The sequence below is a fragment of the Desarmillaria tabescens genome (genome assembly GCF_030435595.1).
Source record: "Desarmillaria tabescens strain CCBAS 213 chromosome Unknown EV420scaffold_39, whole genome shotgun sequence".
NCBI lineage: Eukaryota > Fungi > Basidiomycota > Agaricomycetes > Agaricales > Physalacriaceae > Desarmillaria > Desarmillaria tabescens.
This window is the reverse complement of record NW_026848338.1, coordinates 383999-407545: the sequence shown is the minus strand read 5'-3', so window position 1 is coordinate 407545 and position 23547 is coordinate 383999. Positions and strand designations below refer to the sequence as shown.

Here is a 23547-nt window from a genome sequence, read left to right as displayed (position 1 = left end):
GCCACCTTGCGATTTCATCTTTTCTTTGTCATGTTGTTTTTGATCACATACAAATCGAGTTCTTGTTAGAACCAAGGGATAAAAAGGAAACGGAATATCAATCTATGAAATCAGCTGAGTCCAGTTCGATTTGAAGCTGTTAAAGAGAAGAGATGTATGCTTCCAGAGGCACCTCCAGGTCATACCAGCCTTGCTCAATGCCAAACTGAAAGAGTCCTTCATAGCCAAAGCTAAAGTGAGCACGGAACACACTCCATACAATTTCTGAAGGAATGTTTTTCTTCTCTGCCATCCATCAGTGCTGCAAGGTATTGTCCAAGTCCTTGTCAGTCCATTGGCACAAGAAGCTATGCACCCTAGCCTGGTTACCATTCTTGTTGCCCATATCACTTTGTGTAAGAACAGGACCGTCTGGACAAGAGAAAGATAGTGACCCCTTGCAGAAAGGTTTAAAGACCTATGCCCAGTGTGTTCCACTACATCCAGGTAGTATGAACAGATTAAGATGGGATTTGAATTGTTCCACCAGACTCGCATCCACTTCAGGATGCCAGTGAAAGGGTCTATGCCACTGTGAAGGCAGAGGCCAAAGCGATATTTCCACTTGTCATGTTGGTCGACGCACCAGAGGTCATTGACACCAGCACAATAAAAAACTTTTCTGATGAGTCCCTTTCAAATTCTTCGGGACGCATGCAAGGGTTCCTTCAAATACACCCATTCCTTGATTATGTCTCTTCCCTTTCATTAAGAATTGTACCATTAGAAGAATTTAAAGACTCACCTTGAAACTCGCACATTGTGGTCAATTCTTAGATGCTTCTTCATTTTGAAATAACCCACCTTAGGGAATTGCTCCCGCATTTCATCCAAATGTTCCAAGACAGTCTCAACAGTATGCTTTTGCTGCCATGTACTGAGGAATCCTAGCCTTTTTCTCATCCTTTTGAAGCTGGAAAGGCTGGAAAGAAACCATTAATGGATCCTCCGGGCGAGAACTTCAACATATCCCAAGGTATACTTTGACATATCGAAAACTTTCTGGAGTTCTTCACACAGAATGGTATCAGTTACGTTGCCCTCCATCAGCCAAAGCTCTTTCAGTCTCGGCAAAATTATTTCATCTGGTACTTCACCACAGTCAATGGAATGAAAAGAAAATTTACGATGACTCACCAAGTGGAAGGTGTTGATTGGGCATGACGAGAAACAGGTATAAATATGGATACCCAAAAATCACTTGTTGTCCTGGCCTAGATCGGACGTAAATCTGGAAAAATCAAGGAATATCTTTTATTTGTGTTTGTCTCCATGACGTGAAATGGAAGCATGCATAGACACTGACAGTTGTCTCATCATTAGGGTCCTGTTATTCCAACACAATGAATGGCCCTGCATCATTGGACAAGATTTTCTGGGATATCTGGTGACACTCATTACAATTTCGGATGGAAAATATCGGCGTCTTTTTATATGAAGTGGAAATGTTCGCTGGGCCAAGAATATCTTTCACTAAAAGATGAAATTATTTCATTCTGGCTGAAAAACTGGTTGAATTTGGGCCCAGCAATGTAGTCTTTACCATAATTGATTAACCATTTTAAGACGGTATGACAATGCGCAAAAACGGGTATATAAAGCACACTTTCATTGCAGAGACTGCCAAACTTTCATGAGTGAAAACACTTCCAGTTCTCAAGCAGAGACTTGCGTCCTCTTGTCTTGCTGTGTTGGTGTGCTTCTGCTCTTCATGGGTAAAGCCTCTTCTGAGTATTTTCACGATGTTCAGTTGATGATATTCAAGGCTTTTATCACTCTCACAGACTGCTCACAGCCATCACCTCAAAGTCTCTTTGTGCATGCTTAGCAAACCCAGCCTTGCAATTCAGTAACGTCTTTCTTCCACATAGGTGTTTGACCCACAAAGAGACTGATTATGGAACCGAGCAAAATGTCACTCCACAGTCCGCCTGCCTTTACCATCTTTATAAAGTGTCCATCTGGGAACTTTGCGCTCGGTAAGTTTTACAAAGTCATTGATCACGTCTTTGATGAACTGTTTTTCCAGTCGTCAATGGAAGTTCATCCATCCAGGATATCTTAGAAATTCTAAGACAGAAAGTCTCTGGCAGACAGGATGTTTGTGGTATCTTTTCAAGTCCGTTCCATTTGTACATGCCCGGCAGATGGCTTCCTTTATCCGCCATGGAGACGCTGGATGCTCTGAACGTGAGTGACCTTTCGACTTTACATTTCCGATCACTGCTGCTAGGGGGTGCCAGTAAGTATTCGACAATATAATGTGCTGGCAGGTACTGACACATTCCAGGCCCAGTTGATCTGGTTGATCTTACCTTTGCACTAGATGATAGTTCTGATCATTGTGAATACCAATGTTGCAAAAATCGCAAAGTGAACAGTGATCCATACAAGTTTCAGCCAGGGGAGGAAAAGTTTCAAATGAAGGCATGTTTGTGCAAGGATGGGCCTGCTACATTGAGGAACCTGGGGACTGAGACCCTGACCTTGACCACTTGTAAATCCTGTGCCATGCTTGCGTCAAAGAAAAGTATGCCCTTTTGCGCTTTCACCTCTTCCAAGCCAATATTCTTTTATAGAAGCTGCATCACAGCGCGCAAGACATCTATCGAAGAAAGATGGAGCGGTGTCATCCCATAAGTCTTATCCACATGCACAACACGATAAATCTCATTGGTTTTGTTAGCCCATCAGATGGCACCACCACCTGTTCCAACGATTCCAGGAATTCACCTGCTCGAAGTAGCCGACGCTATTCTGAAAGTCATTGCGTCCATCCCAAACACCCTTTCGATTGATGAAAGTGTCAAGAAGGCCAAAGCGAAAGGTAGGAATGTTTACTGACCTTTTCTTGTTTGGTGAATGTACTCTCTGACAGGAGCTGCACTGGAATCGAGGTTGCCAGTCGTGATATCATCATTGCTGAATAAAAATGCCCTTAAAACCGGTTATTCGCCTGCTCATTATCTCTACAATTCTGAGAAGGACAAGTTTTGCAAACTCGCAGTAGAAGGTCAAGGCGTACTTGCAAAGGTCTTTGTTCAGGTCAAAAGGGAAAACGGGACAAAGAAAGGCATCTCCTTCCACATAAGCTCTAACTTTGTCATGGTTACACCATTTGACTTTTGGCAGAACGTACAACATGGTGTCTCCTTTCCTCCTCCGACTCCCCACACTGAAGTCGTGCAATGCATGCTCGAAAGCCTGCTTGTTTTAGTACAAGCCCATCACAAAGTGAAGGGCTTCAAGTTCACTACTGACAATTTCTTCGTTGTGGACTCTGGGTGGATACCTGTTCTGGAAGGAGATTTAATGAAACCAACAGAGTTGTTTTATAAAGGTATAACCAAAGGGCTCTCAAAGAAGGGCACACCAGTTGGAGGCTTGAAATATTCTCAGGGAGCCCCTGAGAACTGGTATATGATACTCAACCCTGCAGTGGCTGAAAGATATGATGAATGGGAGGCTGGTGATACTCCAAAGGTATGATTATTGTCATTATGTGTCAATTTATGTTGATTTCTTTCAAGTCATCCCCTGTCAAGAATGGAAAAGGGAAGAAGCGTGAAGAACCAGAACTTGATTCAGATGTACGTTAACTAGGATGCCCCTGTTTGGATATTCATTGATTTTAAACAGATGGATGACCTTTCGGATATTGATTATGTTTCAATTGTTTCCGGACCACCTGAGTCGACCATCTCAGTGAGAGGAGGACATTCTCTTTGTCGCACAACCTAACATCATTCTTTAGGCGAATAGTGAACAGTCATATTCCTCAAAATGGGTGGTGGGTGACTTTCCAGTTAAGTCTTACCAGGCTAACTGAGTTCTGTAGCTTTCTCCAGCACCTCCTACGGACGTTCCCAGCAGCAAGCGACTTTGTACTGGCATTGATGTATCAGACTGCACCAAATGGTTTGATGTGATTCTGGACATTATCGACACCGGTGGAACTTACCTTGAGAGCAGCTTCAATCCTGGTGAGTTCTACACCCAAAACAATCCATGTTAATCACCTACACATATTTTAGGTTTACCAGAATGGGCAGTTGAGATTTGTTTGATCCCTCAACTCATTTCTGGACTTCTCAGCAGCCCTCAATTCACCTTCACTTCGCAGTTATGGGGACACATTTATGTCAACTGGGCGGAGAGTGAAGAACAATGACTCAGATCCAGCTCTTTCAAAATGGCTCACTTTGGGCTGCTAAAGGTTGGAATGAACCTAGAGGGTGTTGATGTTCCGGCAGCGCTGCAGGGAAAAGTCTGTATCAAGCAGCCATACTTTGGCCTCATGACTAGGCAAGGGGTGCAGCGGATGACTGATGATGTCGAATGTACGGCTGTCTTACAGGAAGCGAATACTTTGGTCTGGGCGAATGCCATTCATGACATGAGCATTGCATTGGTCCATGCCAAAGTGTCATCCTATGGGCCACCACCTGGACCAATTCCGGACCTTTGCTTTGTTGAGGCAGCAGTCGCGCTGACTTCCCATCCAGAATCGGTCAAGCTAAAGGATTGGCAGGGTTTTTGTGTCCTGGTGGAACGACTCCTAGATTCTGATGACTTCGTCAAGTATGTATCGAATGGTGCCCCCAAACCGGTCGAAGATGTTTCCGAAGATCATCTTGCCATCACCACATTTTTATGCTTCCTGCAGCACCTCCAATACTCTCAGACATTGGGAAAGTGTTTTGTCTTGGATTATCAAGGTACTTCCAACATCTCCTTTTCAGTAATGGGTTATTGAATGTCATCTTCAGGCGCCGGAAAATGGCTGACGGACCCCCAAGTCATGGCGAAATCTGCATATGTATTGCAAAAATGATAAAACTCAAGTTAATCATTTTACAGTGTTCTGGGATGGCAACTCTTTGGTGAAGGAAATGTGGATGGTTCCCTCGAGCAATTCCCGCAAAGGCATCATTGTAACGAGTGGTGCACTTGGTTCTGCTTACAAGAGTTTTGAACATACGTAGTACTATTCTTGATAGAAGTTTGTTCATAACTACTTTTATGAACCCCCGTTTCTGTCTGACTTGAAAGGTGGCCGAAGCACCTTAGTAACTTTGTGTGGGCCTTTGATCCTGGTTTACTTATGTACTCGGATATTTGCCTTCCCAAACTTAAATTTTTTTTTGGCTAAATGTTCTCACGGGCCATCCAGCTCGATGGCCAATGGCCAGAAAAGGAAACAGAACCTAGCAAAGTCCAATTGTCTTGAAGACCGATTGTTCTGTTTCAAAATTGTCAATAGTTATCATGTTTGCTTTGAAATATCACCTTTTCCATTGGACACAGTTTTATTGTGTTTTTGACACAACGTTTATGTAAATACAAGAATGAACCGCATTGCTGGTTCTTAAACAACTCATAAAATCCATCCTATGGCGCAGGTGTTCTCTGGAGACGTTTTCCGTGTGAAGAGACATTGCATTAAAACCATGCCAGCTTGAAATAATGTTTCAAGCGAACATGGTAACTAATGACGATTTTGAAACAGAACAATCGGCCTTCAAGACAATCGGACTTGGCTAGATTCCATTTCTTTTTCTGGCCATTGGCCATCGAGCTGGATGGCCCATGAGAATATTTAGCCAAAAAAAAATTTAAGTTTGGGAAGGCAAATATCCAAGTACATAAGTAAACCAGGATCAAAGGCCTGTCCAAAGTTACTAAGGTGCTTCGGCATTATAGTTTTCCGTCTTAGAAACCCCTTCTTTGAGATGAGCATGATGTGAGTAGAACGTGACATAAGAACCCAGGTGGTACTTATGAAACAGAAGAATTCAAAGAACATACGCACGACTTCATGGTAATGATGCCAATAGAATAAAGACTTCAGGATTTTCTTCCCTTATTTCGGGCAGAATTCCAGCCATATTTCATTTTCCAAGAATCACCCCATCGTAAAAAAAACATAGTCTGACACATTGTCAATCCCTTCCACTTGTGATGGTCCACACAATACCATGGTGCACTGTTCTTTCACCCCCTAATGTATCCGGTGTCAGTCCCAGAGTCTACAAGAACCAACTGTAAGTCATTCACTTTCTTAAGCGGAACCATATTAAATGATCTGGAAGGGTGTGGATTCCAAATGGTACTACTGGTGCTAAGTGGCCAGTCGTGGTTTACTGCAAAAGAAAGGATCAGGCATTGGTGTTGAACACACATTTGAATCCATTCCTGGTGTATCATGGCCAAGAGGATGATGTAACTTTCAGAGTGTCTTTGCATGAGTGGCAAGAATGGCCCACGATCACTGCAATGTTCGACAATGATGGGGCCACCTTCTGGGCCATCATATATGGCACAAGGGCAGGCATCTTCTATCACCAGTGTGTCTTTTGATCTTTTTCAGAATCAAACTCACCATACTTTTGACATAGAGAACATGCTGTGGACCAAGTCAATCGGTCAAACCCAACATATCGCAGGGCCCACGGCTTCGATAAGATTGAAAATGCGCTAATCTGTCAAATGAGTCGTGGTGCAACTGTGTATGGATGTGTAGATCAATACCCGGCCAACACAACGACTTTGCCATTTCATGCTGGCAGTCGAGTTCCCCGCCCTACACCCACCATAGCTTCACCCACAGCATCTCCAGTGGGGACCCCTTCGAAGCAGAAAGGGAAGGCACACATTCCCGACTTGTCACCAAGGAAAACTCGTAAGTAATTTATCAAGGATTTCCCTTCAACTTTACTTATTCAAATGAGATCATGGCAACTACCTCACTTCGAATGTGACTGTCAATAGCATTGGCAATGGGGACATATTTTCATCTCCCAGTGAGTGTTGTTCTAAAAGTTACTCATACCCTCCCTGAATTCCGTAGCATCACACAGCTCACCAAGGACTCCAGTAAGCCTTGGCCAAGTGGGGCCCTCCAGGCCAAGATCCATGTCACCACTATGTCTTCCCAAGTTACTTGCAAGATATCTGGAGGTATACCAGTACCCGAAGCGATACATATCAAGACATCTTGAAGAGGCTGATACAAGGGATGACTTTATTGAAGCGATGGAGGAGAGTATTCCGGAAGAGGTGGCTGGATTCATTTGGGACCTGTACTTTGGGTTGATGGACATAGCCTTTTGAGTCCTCATAGTTAGCCTTTACAAATATGTTTTTCTGAATTTATACATGCTCTTGTGTTCCCAAACAGGGGGGGTACATATTTCAACTCAAGTTTCCTACTTGAAGTGAGACATAGCTAAGAAGTGCACAGTTTTTTTACGGAGGGAAGGGGGGGACTTTGGTGATGATGCAGAATTGAGAATATCCATCACGGATTTTAGCCCGGTGTTAGCATCTTTTGACATGAAAGACTGGAGAAAGAGATATATTTATTTCACTACTACGATTATCACTAGGGGATATCGGCAGAAGAAATGTACTATGAGGCGGCAGAAGCACCGGTATGCAGAGGTCAAAGTTGCTGGTCATGCAGATACGGTAGCCTGGGACTAATTTGTCTGGTTTGTCAGCGTGACCAGCATAGGCACCATGGCCTCGGGATTCTGGTCACTGGGGCAAAAGTCAAAGCCATCCAATGACCCTGACTGATGACTTTGGTGATGGTCGCGCGACCCGCATAACACCGGTTCAGAAGTCAAACAAGCACAGTCATGTCGAAAGCAAAGTGTCAAGACCACAGAAACTAGGGCCAGTTGAGGTGCTGATGTAAGATCATGCAATGCATCAAGAAAGCATCAGGTGAGTCGATGTAACTTAGGCAGAGCATGAAAAACCCAAAAATGACATGGTAGTAGAAATCCTAGCTGTCCGAAAGGATAGGTAAACAAAGCTCAAATGAATGATGCCATTCACATCCATTACAATCAGTGCACCAGGAAGACCAAAATTCTTTGGCAAACCTGAATTTTGAGCATGAATGTAACATTTTACGAATTCGTTGGGGGTTCGGCTAACTTCCCATTTTGGAGGATGATGACCAGTGAACCTAACAAGTATGGACACAGTCAGTCTACACAGTAATCTGAAAGCATACATTCGTAGGTAGTGAAATAAAAAAGGCATACTTCCTCAGCGTCAAGGGAACATAAAAGATAACTAAGGAAGGAGAAAGGTATGCAACGTATAAGTGGATATAACAGAGCCACGGCCAAACACCGAGTTGACAAACAAGAGGTATAGGTGTACCAGTCGACAGAGGATCTAAATCCCATGCCGCTTGTCAGAGATCAAGTTGGGAATATGCAAATTTTATGTAAATTTTCTGCCAAGATCTTAGATCGACCTCCCAAAATGTAACCCTATTGTGGGCATTCAGATATCCCTCAAATTCTCATCTGTCCTGTGTACTTTTGCCATCAATGTATCAAGCTTGATAGGTTGAGCTGAACAACAATTGATCTCACAGCCACACAGGGGGTGTCCCAGTCAACCATCATCACATTAATACAAGGATGAAAAACCACTATTGGCTACCACAAAAAATCCAGGACTTGGTAAAATGAAAATATAGTATATAAAGGGGTGGTATGCATATTCTGAAGAGGAACGGCTGAAGATTGACGAAAGCACAACAGATCGAGGTTTTCGGTTGCACTTCAAATTGATCACTCCAGTGGCTGATCAGCAATACCTGTGCTCGCTAGAAAAAATACTGATCCTCACAGGCTAAAGTGACGAAACTGAGACATGGCAGGGTTAGTTCCGCCTTGGGTGAAGTGTAAATGGTAATTCATTAACACACCAAATTTTAATTCCTTCAATGTCCATGTCGTTATGATGTCAGTGGCTTCGTTTCAACTTCTTGGGAACAGGAGCATCGAAATCAACCTCCATAACTACCCATTGCTGCCGCCTTTCACTTGGCTCGGAATCCTCAGCATTGGGTTCCCCAGTGGTACCAGTATTTTTGTAGGACTCCATATCACTTTTTAGCACTCCTGTTACTTCTTTACATTTCAACAGGGCTTTCCACAATTCATCAGCAGGGATAGTCAGAGCAGGAGCATCATAGTCCTTATAAGCATGCTTATAATACCCCTCCTGGATAATGATATCTTGCTCAGGGCCATGCTTGTCCTCTGTAATCTAGGAGAACTCAGGAATTAACTCATGCCAGCAAATATATGGAACTTACTACCCAGGAATCCTTTTTCACACAATAGTAGACCGGTTTGCCACGTTCCCCATTTTTTTCGATTGTCTCTGGCCCGATGGCCAAGAAATGATTGTAGCGTCTTTGGTCTTGATATGTGACCGGTACCCAATGCCTCTCGTATCGGCCATACACTTGACCAGATTCAATCCTTTCTTCTGCAACCTTCTCTTCTGACATCAAGTCTAGCCCAAACCAAAAGACACTGACGGTGAGGACAGGCATCTGGCCTTTGCCGATATTGAGGGCAATGCCGATCCACAGCCTCCCTTCCGTCAAGCAGAGAGCTCATGCAATGTTGAAATCTAAAGCTGCGGCAGATTCAGAGAATCCGACTTTGATGACAACAGTGGGGTATGAGTAAGACTTTTGGACTGCTGGGCTGGTGTTGTCAGGTGGAGGCCCTAAGTCATAGATTTGGATGTCGCACTGTTTCCAATGCTTATCAGAAAGAGGGACATCAGCAGTTTCCATAAGTGTGAGAGAGTGGGTGCCAGATTCATATTTATCCATCGCCCTCTGGATGACCCGACCGGCAAATTGATGGATTTGAGATGGTATTTGTAGAATTATATTATTTTCCCACAATTCGAGTCTAAGAAGCCATAGTCAATACTCAAGATAAAGCTGATCCACATAATAACGCACCGAACAGGCATGGCCTCGATGACTTCTTTGTAATGCTCTTGAACCCATGATTTGTCCTCCTCGTTAACTGCTGTCATATATATTTTATCATGTTCCCACCTACTGATGTTCAAGAGCCAACTGCGAAGGTGGCTGGGAGCATTTCGAAGTATGGGGGGTATATGATTGTCCTCAGAGGACAAATATTTATCGAGAGGGAACCTGGTGAGGGGTTGCAGAGTGAGCGTGAGCATCCGAAGATCCTCTCGGATGCTTTTCGTCCCAGCAACGGTGGGACTCTTCACTGCGTTGGTTTCAGCAGGGCCCTCAGCTCAAGAAGGGGCAGCAGGGGTACGGTAGGAAACGGTTGGGTGATAAGCATAGCGGTCGCTTCCAATGACAGAGGTCATCTTGCAGTGGAGATGAGGGGAAGATAAGAGATGCTGATATCATGCTGTGGTTGACTAAGTACTATGGCCACATGACCAGGCACCGCCTTTCAGTGCTGAGCGGGACTCGAGGTGATTTTCTACCATCCTTTTTGTGTCCATTAGTAAGATGATGGACAAGCAATATATGCATTCTGATCCACAGACAGCTGGGGTGCAAGTTTTTCAATGGAATTCACTACCATCTGGAAAATGCTTCGATCACTCTCATGGTGTGATCAATCAATTATTGGGCCATTCGCAATTGATTTATCAGGCTTCAAATATTTCATGAACGAACATCTGTTAACATTGATGCACCTAGTGGATTGCAGAGCACATGTGGTGGTTACCAAGAGTACGACATGATTTAGAGACTTTGAAGCACATTGACTGACTAGGGGTAGCAGAGCACCACTGGTAGATCATTACCTTTTCTGGTGAGCACCATGCCTTCCAGCCATTGGAGCCGGCCGATTCGAATAGGGAATAATGACATCATTGATCTTGCCAAGCCCATGGCAAGATAGCCTTGGCATTGCTCTGGCACTTTTTCTTCATGATTTGGCATAAATTTAACACACTGCAAATCATAAATGAGATGTTTATAACAGTATAAAGATGTCACTGAAGGTAAGAGTACTAGATTTAGATTGAAGATCCTTAAAACTGAGGTTTTCTGCTGCCACTGCCGTGATCTGCCACCCCCAAATTGTAGGTCTGCATTTTCGGCAAGGTCACTGTGGCACTTGACCGGGCATGGGAACAAGTGTGCATGGCTGGTACAAGCTTCAGTTCTCAATGTTTAGTCTCACTATTATGTACAGAGTAGCTCATAAATATTGGTAATATACTACATTTTTTGGCATTACATCCACACTCCTCACAGAGTTGTCAGCGAAGTTCAATGCCCTGGTCTGACAGTTAACTGCCCTTTTGCATTGTTGTTCACTGCACACCCTATCTTGCTCCAGTGTTCTTTGATCTTCTATGCTCAAAAGGCTTTAAGAGTGCACAAGGCTCAGGGAGAACATGAATCCCTCATGTTTAATTTTGATTCATTTCGTCAAGATGTTGCAAATTCGTTGGAGACCTTTTTGCAAATGGAGCTGACCACCGACTTTCTCCATGCATACAAGCGACAGGTGGCATGTTTGCATGTTAGGCCCATATTTTTGGTTCACAAGAAAGTTGACCTCCTTGGTAAGTGGGGAATTTGACACATATGCTAATCTAACAATCACAACAGATCTGGGTGCCTATTTCGACTGGAATACAGCCACCGATTTTGATTGCTCTGACGTTGAAGATGATATAGATGATAGTGATGGAGATGACCATGAATTAGGAAAGAAAGAGGATGGCCACTGGCGGAGATGACAGTGGGTCAAAAGACAATGATACAGGGAAAAAGAAGGATGCTCCCGAGGAGCTTCAGGAATCTGACGTCAAGTCAGAACCAATGTCAGGTGAGGATGAATCTATGCACTCAGAGTACATGCCAAGCAAGTCCGTTCTATAATGCCTTCATATGAAATACTTGTATGCGCTAAGGATGTGTGTTTTTTCATGACAGCCTTTGGCCAATTTATGTTTCTCTTCTAACAATTTTAAAACTATGTTTATTGTGGCTAAAGTAAAGCAATGACTGTCAATCATACTAGTTTCTGCATTTTTTGCCTCTTGCAATATGACTCAAGTGCTAACCCACACTCAAAATATATCTGCACATTCTTGGATTCCACCCCTGTCATGGATGAGCTTCCAGGCTCTGTACATAATTACATTACAGGTTGCACTTGCTGTTTCAAAATATACATTCCAAAAAAAAGGAGAAAATTGTATTATAATCGGGCCAGAGGCACTTGGGGCTGTCCAGGCAGGGATGCATTTCATGATGAGGTTGGTGCTTGTGGAACGGAATGATGAGGTCGTCTGCTGGTACGACATATAAGAAAAGGTGGCAAGGAAATTGGTGTATGCTGCCTACCTTGTCCATGAATAGACCATGTTCTCCTTCTCTGAATCTGAATCTGGTCTAGATAGATGCTCATTTGCTTGAATTTGAGTCCAAGTTCTCACAATTGAAACAGCTCTGCTATGTGGCACTCAAGCCGGCATAATTTGGTGACATGGTAAGATGGTTTCCACTGATGTGATTTTGGCCAAGTCAAGCAGGAGCTTGATAGGATGCGTCAGACAAAGTCTTCAAAAGACAGCTTATTTGCGGATTCAAGAGCGTCAGGACTGAAAGCGAAGTCCTCAGAAGTGACATCAGGAGATGGTGATTCATCTTCAGTCGAGACTGTTTTCAGGCATAAAGAAAGGATGAATTTATGGGCAGAATAGCAATTGCATTTAACAAAGCTTCATCACTTGCTGGGCTCCAGGCTTCCCTGGCTGTGTGTCTTCTCAGCGAAGTGGTCGCTGAGTGCATTGCATGCCAGATATGCAGCAGCAAACATGCTTCTGGCAATTTTGAAGCCAAGGTGCAAAGTCCGAAGTCTAGACCTATTGCCTGTTTTGATCTCAATGATAGAATTTGAAATTAGGTCATTGAGCTGGATGGCCTGCTTAGTCATAAATCTCATCGAGCGACAGGGGTTACCTATACGACTAACTTGGTATGCAAATGAGGCTACTTTTTGGGGAGGATGTTGTGAATCCGATATAATCCTAGTATAAAGACCGACGCAAAACCTGCCGCATTTTGATTGGTCTCTATATGCTAAATCCCCCTCTGCAAAGCACAGATTGTATTTCCCACACAAATACAATGTTGACATGTCAGTTCTGCAATAGTCGTGGTCTCTGCCGTCGATAGTCCTGGCATTTCCTAGCATCCAAGTGCAATACATTGGGAGAGTGGTAGGAAACTGCAGCACAGGCAGTATGTGGGAGCGAATAGAGGGGAGGGAAGCGAGTAGCCTTATCGATGTCAGGACAGTCGGCAATCTTTCGAGCCCTTGAAGATTGACTATCATTACGCAAAAACAGACAGCTGAAGGTGTGACCAAATCTAATGGAGCAAGCTTTGCTGCTTGCTTGTGCTACTTGTTATATACAAATTATTGCCTTCCTCCCATCAAGTGCATGACATCACTTCCTACACAAGGATGATGATGAAAAAGTGCTAGATATCTGAGTCATCTTCACGTCATAATATCATATTGCAGAAATAACACAAGGAATTAACCAAATTATGAAAAGAGAAGAGCAACATTTCCAATGTATTGAAAATACAACAGACCAGTAAACAAAGCTCATAAAACTGCATTCGATCCAAAACTGTATGTGAAAACACAGAAGCCAATATAACAGAGCTAAAACTTTAGTTTTCCCCGGTGTACCGAATGCTAATGCCAAGGTAGACTCTACCTTTGGTGGCAGTGATGATATGGTGAACATCCAAGTCTTCTAAGTCCATGAAGTCTTTGGTTGTTTCAACAACCATGATTGGCCATGGACATGGGGCATGATGCTCCTCACATACAGGAGTGGGCTCTTCATCCTCCACACTGATAGCAATATCAAGCTCCAAATGCAGGGGTGAAAAAATTACTCACTGGGAGGTCTGTGCTTCTGCTGCCAGACTCAGATTCTCAATACCACCTTCCCTAGGGCTGGGAGCCTTTACACCCGGATCGTCTTGCTGCAATGGGGAAGTGTTAGCAGAGGACTTCAACACCAAGTTGGGACTGTCACCAACAATATCCGACAGCATCTTGATGGGGAAGATAAGACTGATGTCGCACCTGACGGAGGCTTTTATTTCACTGGAGGCAATGGCCGAAATGATCGGCATGCAGGCATGTATTTCGGATCAATTTTAGATAGAAGATGGCAATGACATTAGAGTCGGATTAGCTTGTCATGGGGTGATATCTGCTTAAAAAAGACTTCAGGATTATGGTGACCATTGATCGATAGTAATAAGGCGAGCCTGAGTCTGTATTGGCTCAGACTCATTCTAGGTTCAAGCCCATATAGGAGCCAGCTAAAGCCAGGCTTGAGTCGCTTTAGCTGGATGACAATGCCTGATTTGGGCAGGGTGTTTTCTTCACTTTTATTCTCACCTAGGATGCATAAAATCATGCCCTGTGGTGTGTACTATAAGATTCCAATATGGATGAAGGCAACTACACATCGAAAATGCTGATTAATACCATAAAATGGAGAACTGAGGTTTGAGATGACAAGATCCAGCCATCTTCAATCCCCACATTGCTCTTGTGACATCCACACTGAATGGTCTCTCTGCCTGATGCTTCCTTGTCAATGGTAGCAGCAAAGTCACTACTGACCAGCGTTGGAAGGAAGGAGATGCGAATAGTCACTGCCTGAGACACATTGGGAGAATTCAGATGCTTCAAAGGCAGGGAAATCATCACACAACCTTAAAGAAATAAAGAAATGAGCCAATTATATGCATAGGAATGAACGGAGTGACTAGAACAAGTCGAATGGAGAGCGCATGTCATAATTAGTGTAGTCCAATGTCTGAACTCAATTTCCTTTTTTGGTCTTGATAAAGGAATTTGAAAAATGGTCATCGAGCTGGATGGCCTGCTTAGTCAGAAATGCCATCGAGTGACAGGGGTTCCAGGTACAAAAATCCCCCACATTCTGCATCCTTTTTTCCATATCATGTCTGCTACTGTGCGTCCTCACACACCAAGGTCATACTGCACCAGATCCTGCCATTCGGTGCTAGTGATCACTTGTTTTGACGATTATGGTTGGTCATGAACGCAGCACTCGTCTCCTCGTCGGTGGGAATACTTTCTTCATTCTCCACACTGAGGAAAATATCAAGGTCAGAACTGGAGTGTATAAAAATTACTGACTCAGAGTGAATGCTCTCTGCTGCATCTGCCATCCAGAAAGAGTACATAGGATTGGAATTTCTGTTCCACAGGGATTGAAGCCTCTGCACCTGCCTTGTTTTCCTGCAATGGGGCAGCCCCAGCAAAGGATGTTGACCCAGGGTTAAGGCTGTCACCAATGATATCAGAGGGAGAGCTGATGTCACACCTGACAAGAGCTTTTATAAGGCTTGAAGTTCAGATAGGATCAGACACATGAGTGTGATGGGAATAAGGACATTTGGAAGCTTCTGATAAACTTGTCATCAGTACATGTCCTTGAAAAAGGACTTCAGGGTCCAATGTAACAATCGTTCCGGGAATATGCAATAGCGCATTTGAATACAGAGAGCAAAGTTTTCATGGTAGGCCACATCCAAAATTGTAACCACTGATAACATATTTGGGAAGTATATATGGGAAAGTACATTTATACTGATCAGTCTGGAGATTGCATGACTTCAGCAACTCTTTCTTTCACCACCATCACTGTTAGCGACCGATTTCACAAACAAGATCAAACAACTAAGCGTGACTCGCACTTCGGTCAGGCGCTTTGTGTTGTCCGCAGGTTTGCATTAAGGGAGCTATCGCTTAGTTGAGCGAGAGTGAGTTCAGACTAGGTTATCAGGTGAATAAACTTTAGTTCGAGACTGAGGTTTAAGACCTGCAGTCGAGCTACTTAAATACAGTTTGGGTCGTGCTAAATATACTACAAGTGTCTGCAACGGCGCATTAAACACGCTAGACCCGCATGGTGAATGCGATCAAGTCCGGAATACTAGCATAGCAGGATTACGATGAAGGCGATAAGATAAGATAGAACATGAAATCGTAATATTACCCCCCTGTTAAGGCAGTCGTCCCGACTGCAACGTAGTTTGGTTTTATCAGGTATTTTTGTATTGCCTGTACCAAAGGATGGTCGGTTTCGGATTCAGTTACTGACTCTGTTTCCGTCCAGGAGTCGGATTCATCGTTGTCTTCCCACCAGTCTGCGGGCGGCCGAGTAATGAACGAGACTTGTTCGAAGTCCTCGATGGCGTCCCTAGCATTGTCTAGGTCTTGCTCGTCTACCCACGAGTTTTCTTCCCTTGGATATCCTTTCCACTTGACTAGATATTTGATTCCTGTGCCGCGCCTTCTTCCTCTTCCTCTTGCTCTTTCTCTCCTGTCCACGATTTCTTCCACCTCGTACTGTTCTTGTCCGTCTATGAGGTCTGGTGGTGGGGGCGTGGGCTGTATTTGGATTGGGAATTCCGGCGGATGGTATGGGGTAAGGAGGCTTTCATTGAAACGATCATGGATTTTCCAAGCAGGGGGGAGGCGTAGTTTGTATGCCGAAGCGCCATGCTTGGATATTACTTCGAACGGTCCGACTCGTTTGTCGCCCAGCTTCTTCATTGGTCGAGGAAGACTGAGGTTTGTGGAATCTAACCATACCTTGTCTCCTGGTTGGTATTCCACTGCCGGTCGTTGGTGCTTGTCATATTGTCGTTTCATGGTTTCTGCCGCCTTTTCCAATGCTTTAGCAGTTTGTTCGTGAACCTTTTGTATATCGGCTACGAATTCCCTGGCTGCTGGGTTTGTTCCTTCCTTTAACGTGAGTGGGGCAAGGTGAGGTTTCTGCCCATGGTTGATTTCGAACGGGGAATATCCGGTGGTGGAATGTTTCCGGTTGTTATGCTGGAAGGCTGCAAGTGGCAACCACTCGCTCCAGTCGTTCTGTCTGTGATTGATGAAGATCCGGAGATATTTTTCAATCTCTTGATTGGCCCGTTCCGTCTGTCCATCGGTTTGCAGATGGTAAGCTGTGGACGGATTTCCTTGGATATGTAGCATGTCATATAGCTCCTTCATAAATTTGGACACGAATTGAGGTCCCCTGTCCGAGATCACCTTCTGTGGCATTCCGTGTTTGGCCCACACATGATCCCTGAGAATCTTGGCCCATCCCGCAGAGGTTAACTCGGTGGAGCAGGGTACTGGGATTACTTCTTTGGAGAAACGGTCGACTATCATAAGGATGGCGTTATACCCATTTGAATCAGGTAATTCGCCTATCATGTCGACCGTGATGTGTTCCCATGGTCTAGAAGGTACTGTATGAGGGTGTAGGGGTGCCCGCTTCTTCTGGGTGCTCGTCTTCGTTCGTTGACAAGCTTCGCATCCCTTCACGTACTTTTCTACATCTTGTTTCAGTCTTGGCCACCAATAATTTCGTTGGACTAGTTCCTTGGTTTTTTCAATCCCCAGGTGTCCTGCTGTAATGTGATCATGATGAATGGCTATAAGTTCTCCCCGTAGTTTGGCGTCCCGGGGAACGTACAGTCGTCCATCGTAGTACATCAGGCCTTCCTGTTGTGTGATCCCTCTGGGGTGATGAAGAGACACTTCTATTCCTTTGTCCCATCTGGTCACATCGCGCAAGGCGGTTCGGATCTTCTTGTGAATCTCCTCTTCACTAGGCATGATGAGTGCTCGGAACATCTCCGGTTTTAGGATTACTACTTCGGTGTTGTCATCGCTCCCCTGGTCGTGGTCCGCCCGCCTGGATAACAGGTCTGCCTTTTTGTTTGCCGTTCCTGGCTTGTGATGGAGAGTAAAATGGTATTCCGCAAGTTCCGTCACCCATCGAGCTTGGTGACGGTTGAGTTTTTGAGGCTTTCGGAAATATTGGAGGTTTTGATGGTCTGTCCAGATTTCGAAATCCTGGTATGCCCCCATGAGGTAGTGTCTCCAGTCTTCCAGGGCTAGCATGATTGCCAAGAGTTCCTTGTCGTATATTTCGTAGTTTCGTTCCGTTACCGTGAGGGCCTTGGACAGGAATGCTACGGGTCTCCACTTTCCTTCTTGTTCCTGCGATAAAACAGCTCCTATCGCTCCTTCACTTGCGTCGGCTTCTACGCGGTATTTCCTGGTTCGATTTGGTATGGCTAATACCACTTCCTCTGCTAGCTTCCTCTTGATCTCTTGAAATGCGTTTTCCTGAGATGTTCCCCATGTCCATTCCGCCTTACCCGTGAGTTGGGTTAAGGGGCGTACGTGTTTGCTGTAGTCACGTATGAACCTTCGGTAGAAGTTGGTGAAACCCAGGAACGATTGTAGCTCTCGTTTCTTAGTCGGCTGGGGCCACTCTGTGATTCCTTTTACCTTGACGGGGTCCATGCGGATTGATCCCTGACTGATGATTACTCCGAGGTATTCGGTTTCTAATACCTTGAATTCGCATTTCTCCGCTTTGAGGAATAAGTTGTTTGTCCTGAGTATGGATAGGACTTCCTGAACGACCTTGCGATGCCTGTCTTTGTCCTTGGTACAGATCAGGATGTCATCTAGGTACATGGTGACATCTCCCCTTGCGATCTGTTCTTTGAACAAGTCGTTCATCATCCATTGGAAGGTTGCTGGGGAATTGGTGAGTCCGAAGAACATCACCATCGGTTCGAACAACCCTCGGTTGGTTCGAAACGCTGCTTTCCATTCATCTCCTCCTTTGATCCTTACATTGTTATATCCCCATCATACGTCCAGCTTCGTGAAGTACTTGGCGTCCTTGAGTTGATCCATCAACTCCCCTATGAGCGGAAGGGGGTATCGGTTCTTTATGGTCATCTTGTTTAGCTTTCGATAATCTTGTACGGGTCGAAGCTTTCCGTCCTTCTTTTTGACAAAGAAGAAGGGCGACGCCATCAGGGATTTGGATGGTCTGATCCTTCCTGATTCCAGATTTTCGTCAAGGAATTTGTCCAGCTCTTCTTGTTCTGTGGGATTAAGGGGGTAGACTTTACAGTCTAGGCTTGCGTTGGCATTGGGAATTAGTTCAATGGCGTGGTCCCATGGTTTCCGGGGTGGTAGTTCATCGAAGTTTTCTTTGGCGAACACGTCTCGGTATTCCCGGTACGGTTCGGGTACTATTTCTTCGAACGATTTGGCTTCCTTCGCTTGATTAGCTTTGGCGGCCAGTTCATTTGCCTTGCTCCCCATAGCCCGTATGTGAAAAGCTTCTTCAAAGTCAATGACTAGGATTGTGTCCCCTTCTTCTACTTCTGTTCCCCACTTCTGCTCCGGGTCTTCGTCTGGTAACTGGAAGGGTATTTTACGGCATGCGCATCTTGCTAGTGTTACAGCTCCTGTTTTCCAGTCGATGATTGGGTTATGTCGTTTGAGCCAGTCATGTCCTAGGAATAGGGGTACATTTCCTAGGTCAACGACGGTGAGGTCGATTTTTTCATGGTGGTCTCCAATCATCATTCGAAGTTCTACGACTTTGGTGATGTCCCCTCCCTTATTCCTGCTGCCGTCTGCATTGTATACTGCTTGTGCCTTTGATAACTTTACGGTGTTCATTTGGTTTTCTTGTACGAACGTTCGGTTTATGCAGCTTCCGGTGCATCCGCTGTCGACTAGAGCGTCGACCGCTCGTATGTGACCCGTGTCTAGGGTTTCAAGTTGGACCCAGATGTTTATGCTCCTTCCCTTTCCTCCTCTGATATATTGCGGGGGAATGCGTAGGTCCTCCATGTTTTGTAGGCACTGTTCTCTTTGTCGGTACGCTTCTTTAGGCGATCCGATGAGATCTAAGACTAGATCTTCATCGACTTCTATAAGGCGCCTGGGGTGTACCCACATGCGCAGAGTGGCGAGCTTTCCTTCCATTGTTTTTTCCTGCCTCATCTTTCTTCTTACCCATTCGGCGCTGTGTGGTTTAAGCCACCCTTTGTCCCATTTATCGTCGTAATATTCCTCCTCTAGTTCGGTTACCTCATAGTCTTCCAGGTACTCCTCGGTGTGCACCACCGGGTCTTCCCCTCGTTTTTTGAGGCTTTGTTGGTAACTGTAGTCGTCTTCCTCATCGGGCACTTCTTCGATAGAAATGTTCTTTTTATTACAAATAGGAGAGGCACATAATGGTCCCACCGACCCGCCCACCGGGGAACACGGGCCCCCGGTGCCATTATGTGTTAGTGACGAGGATGGGAGACGCACCGTGATCGGAGGGGGATAGATAATGTCCCCGGTTACCTTGACTGTTGTTTGCGGGGCAGCAATTTTCTTGATGGGGATTCGCGTTCCCTCTTGCGGCTCCGCCGTTTCGAGGTAGTTGGCCGCATAGGGCAGGTGCGTACGTTCCACCTTCGGGCGAGGCCCTGCATCGTTCCTCTCCTGCCTGGAGGCGCCTTCGCCCACTACTGGCTCGGCCGCTCTTCCTCCATTTTCTGCGCCGGTACCTACCCTCCACGGAGCGATGTTGACCTTGATCCCGTGTGTCCCGCTGCCTTGCGCAGCATGCGCCGCTTGTGCTTTCGCACCGGTGGCCAAGGATCTTGAGTGGGGTTCTTCTTTGAGCACGGTGGTAATCCCCTGTACACCGTTCTTCTTTATATGCGACTTGGTAATTTCATTTTGTGATAGCGTGAAAGTTTTGTCATTGCCTTGAGATACTACATGCGGTACATTAGTCCGACCCGCGGGGTTCTGTGACGCACCACTAAATGAAATCATGTCCTTTGCCGACGCGCGTTTGTTGCTTACGCCGCCAGCTCGTCTTTTACCTCCTCGATCTTCGATGTGGAGGCCTCTCCTTCTTCATCCTTTAGTACTTGCTGATACATTGCGCGGATTTGGGCACGTGAGAACTTGGGCTGGTGCTTGACGAGCCATGTACTTTCGTCCTTGGGGCACTTGTTGTCCTGCTTCCGATGGCCCTTGTGGCCACAACGGAAGCATCACCCTTCCTTGCGGAGACGATCTATCTCCATGGGTTGTCCTTGGCCCCCGTACGTGGTACCCGTTCCCGTCTTCTTGTCACCCTGGGAATTCCCGGAGCTTCCGGCTTTTCCCGTTCCCTTGTTCTGCTGACCCTGCGTTCCTTGGCTTCTGCCTGCGTCTTCCGCTAATCCTACGCGGTAGTTGTAGTCCATTTGTTCTACCCGGAACTTCCACTCTGCATATGTGCGGGGTAGCGCAGTTCCGGTGGCGTGTATGGCGGTTTTAACGTTCTTCCGGATTGCCGGTTTGAGTATTTCGATCATATACTCCTCGTTGTGACGCTTCCCGGACTCCTTGGCTAGGCGTTCGAAGTCCCGGAAGAATTCTTTAGCCGACTTGTACGTGTTTTGTCTGATTCGCTTGAACTCTTGTAACTTGAGTTCAACTTCTGCGTCGGTTCGGAACTGGTCTTCGATAATTTGCCTGAACGTTTGCCATGCCGGGTATCGCAGATAACCGCAGGTTTCATCATAGTATTCGTCCCTCACGTGATTCCACCAATGTAGTGCCTTGTCCATGAACCGGAACGTGCAGAACACTACCCGGTTAGGGTTTTGTCCATACGCGTTCATTGTGAACTGTTGTGGGAAGACGTTGAAGTAATCTTCGCATTGGTTAAGGAATCGGTCCACGTCGCTGGACTCCCCTTTGAACTTCTCGGGGGGATCCGCGAGTTGTGGTTTCACCTGTCCCCATGGATTCGTGTTGGCCACCCCGACAATAAAGGGTGGCGGCATGTTCGGTGGTTGTACAGGGTCGGCGGGGATAGGGATTGCTGCCGGTCGTGGCAGTGATCGTAATGCGGGGTTATGGTGAGGGGTCATGGAACCCTGTGGCGCAGGGGCTGGGGCTGCAGGTTGAGCTGGCACCGCGGCTGCGGCGCCTGCACTTCCTGGGGTTCCTGCAGCGGCGAATAGTCGGCTAGGGTCAACATACCCTGTTCTTCTGAGAATCGATAGGTGGCTTAAGTCCACCATGCTTCCACTTGTTTCCGATGGGACGGGTACCTGGTATCGTTCCCCGGGGTCCGTGTAATCATCCGGGTGTACTTGGTTCCACAGAATGTTGGTGTGGAAAACGGTTTCCCGGTATATCACCTGGGCCCCAATCTGTGAATTCTTTTCTTTTTGGAAGTACCTTCCTTGCGGTGAGCTGTTCCATGACAGCTCTCGCGGTAGCTTCCTTTCTGTCCATCGCAGCATTTCCAAATATGTCATATTTTCTAGCTCGGCCTCAGTAGGCTCCCGAGCTAGATCCTTCCACGAATTCGGGGATAATATCCTCCTCTCCGTATTCTCCGACTCTATGCTGCTGCCGTAGGTCGAAGTCCACCCTGTTCCAGGGTTCTCGTAAATTTCTCCTTCTTCTAAGTCCGATAGGTCGGACTCGTTCGAAAGGCTCTGTGCTTCCCGTGACGATACGGTTCCAGTTTCGAATGATTCTTGCCCACTCATTGACCCTGAGGATGACCTGATCGAAGTCTGGTCTTCGGGGTCTATCCCATACCCAGGGTGCAATGAAGGGGATGGGGGCTGCATGGGGGTGTTCTGGTGCAAGGGGATAGATGGCGTAGGGGATGACGGAGGCAGGGGCTTCGATTCCCTCGTACATGAGCCACGCATCGGCGTAGTCCTGCAGCTGTCTGCATACATCGCAGCTGGCGTCGGCGTCGTACGTGGGTCCACAGTTGTCGAGCTCGGTAACTGCTTCCCTGGTCCGATCGTTGATGATGATTGGGGTGTTCGGACGGGTGACGAGGTTGAGGTAGCTGCCTTCGTCGTCTGATGAGTCGTCGCGGGCATAGTAGTTGCCCCATGTCTCTCCTCTGGAGTCCAACCTTGGAGGGGACCAGTTGTTGCACGGCCCTGGGAGCTCGTCGCTGTCGTAGTCCTCCTCTGTATCGCTGCTTTCTTCATTTGAACTGCTTCCAGTTCCATCTTCAGCCTCTCTTCTTTCTCCCAGATGATGTCTAAGCCCTCTTTGATAGAGGTGCTGTCCGTATGAATCATATCCAGGGTTGGCGGCTGAGTTTTCAGTTGAAGTGGGGGAAGGGGCGTTCCAGGGGTCACTTCCTTCGCTTTCCCCTTCATCTTCTTCCTCGGTAATGGGAGAGAGAACACGCTGGTCCACCCCTTGTTCGTAGATTCCTCGCTCTTCTTCTTCTTCAACGACTGGGCCTCTCTGTGCAGGCCATCCTTCCACCTCGGTGTCGGACTCACTGGACTCGCTTGTGTAGGAGTCCTCTGTGATCCACTCGTCGTCTGTGATGAAAATGAAGTGGATGATGGGTTCAGGTCGGTCGTCAATGTAGTTGGGAGGGGGTGAGTTTTGTCGTCTAGCCTCCTGGTTGGGGGCTTCGACGGGGAGAGTTTCTTCGGAGACTGGCTCCTGGTTTTGTCGGTACTCGTATCCATACAGGAATGCGAGGTAGGTTATGGCAATAAAGCCTTGAAGTCCGAAAAGGTCGGTGAGGTATTGTTCGATGGGGTTCATTCGTTACTGTTCGTCAACGTTGTTGTTGATGAAGAGTAAGAAAGTCTCGAACTAATTGTTAGCGACCGATTTCACAAACAAGATCAAACAACTAAGCGTGACTCGCACTTCGGTCAGGCGCTTTGTGTTGTCCGCAGGTTTGCGTTAAGGGAGCTATCGCTTAGTTGAGCGAGAGTGA

At 46.1% G+C, this 23547-nt stretch overlaps 5 protein-coding genes across 5 annotated transcripts; 3 read left to right on the top strand and 2 right to left on the bottom strand.

Annotated features, from left to right (window-relative positions):
* Positions 1-4336: 4336 nt before the first annotated feature.
* EV420DRAFT_1275463 (uncharacterized protein) lies at positions 4337-4795 on the top strand (the record flags this gene model as incomplete). The annotated part of the gene is made up of 1 exon (XM_060467902.1): positions 4337-4795. The coding sequence occupies one exon, from the start codon at positions 4337-4339 to the stop codon at positions 4793-4795; it is 459 nt and encodes a 152-aa protein (XP_060326819.1).
* Positions 4796-6000: 1205 nt separating this feature from the next.
* Positions 6001-7741, top strand: EV420DRAFT_1483298 (uncharacterized protein; the record flags this gene model as incomplete). The annotated part of the gene is made up of 9 exons (XM_060469961.1): positions 6001-6083; positions 6132-6386; positions 6438-6721; positions 6771-6842; positions 6890-6915; positions 6979-7121; positions 7220-7256; positions 7428-7472; positions 7556-7741. 9 exons carry the CDS (start codon positions 6001-6003, stop codon positions 7739-7741), a joined length of 1131 nt encoding a protein of 376 aa, XP_060326818.1.
* A 1070-nt stretch (positions 7742-8811) lies between these two features.
* Positions 8812-10193, bottom strand: EV420DRAFT_1708713 (uncharacterized protein; the record flags this gene model as incomplete). The annotated part of the gene is made up of 6 exons (XM_060479579.1): positions 8812-9117; positions 9167-9449; positions 9615-9779; positions 9833-9899; positions 9936-10033; positions 10117-10193. The coding sequence occupies 6 exons, from the start codon at positions 10191-10193 to the stop codon at positions 8812-8814; spliced, it is 996 nt and encodes a 331-aa protein (XP_060326817.1).
* A 1089-nt stretch (positions 10194-11282) lies between these two features.
* EV420DRAFT_1647147 (uncharacterized protein) lies at positions 11283-11619 on the top strand (the record flags this gene model as incomplete). The annotated part of the gene is made up of 2 exons (XM_060478007.1): positions 11283-11442; positions 11489-11619. The coding sequence occupies 2 exons, from the start codon at positions 11283-11285 to the stop codon at positions 11617-11619; spliced, it is 291 nt and encodes a 96-aa protein (XP_060326816.1).
* Positions 11620-13570: 1951 nt separating this feature from the next.
* On the bottom strand, positions 13571-14044 carry EV420DRAFT_1483296 (uncharacterized protein; the record flags this gene model as incomplete). Its single annotated transcript, XM_060469960.1, has 2 exons — positions 13571-13757; positions 13806-14044. 2 exons carry the CDS (start codon positions 14042-14044, stop codon positions 13571-13573), a joined length of 426 nt encoding a protein of 141 aa, XP_060326815.1.
* Positions 14045-23547: the final 9503 nt, after the last annotated feature.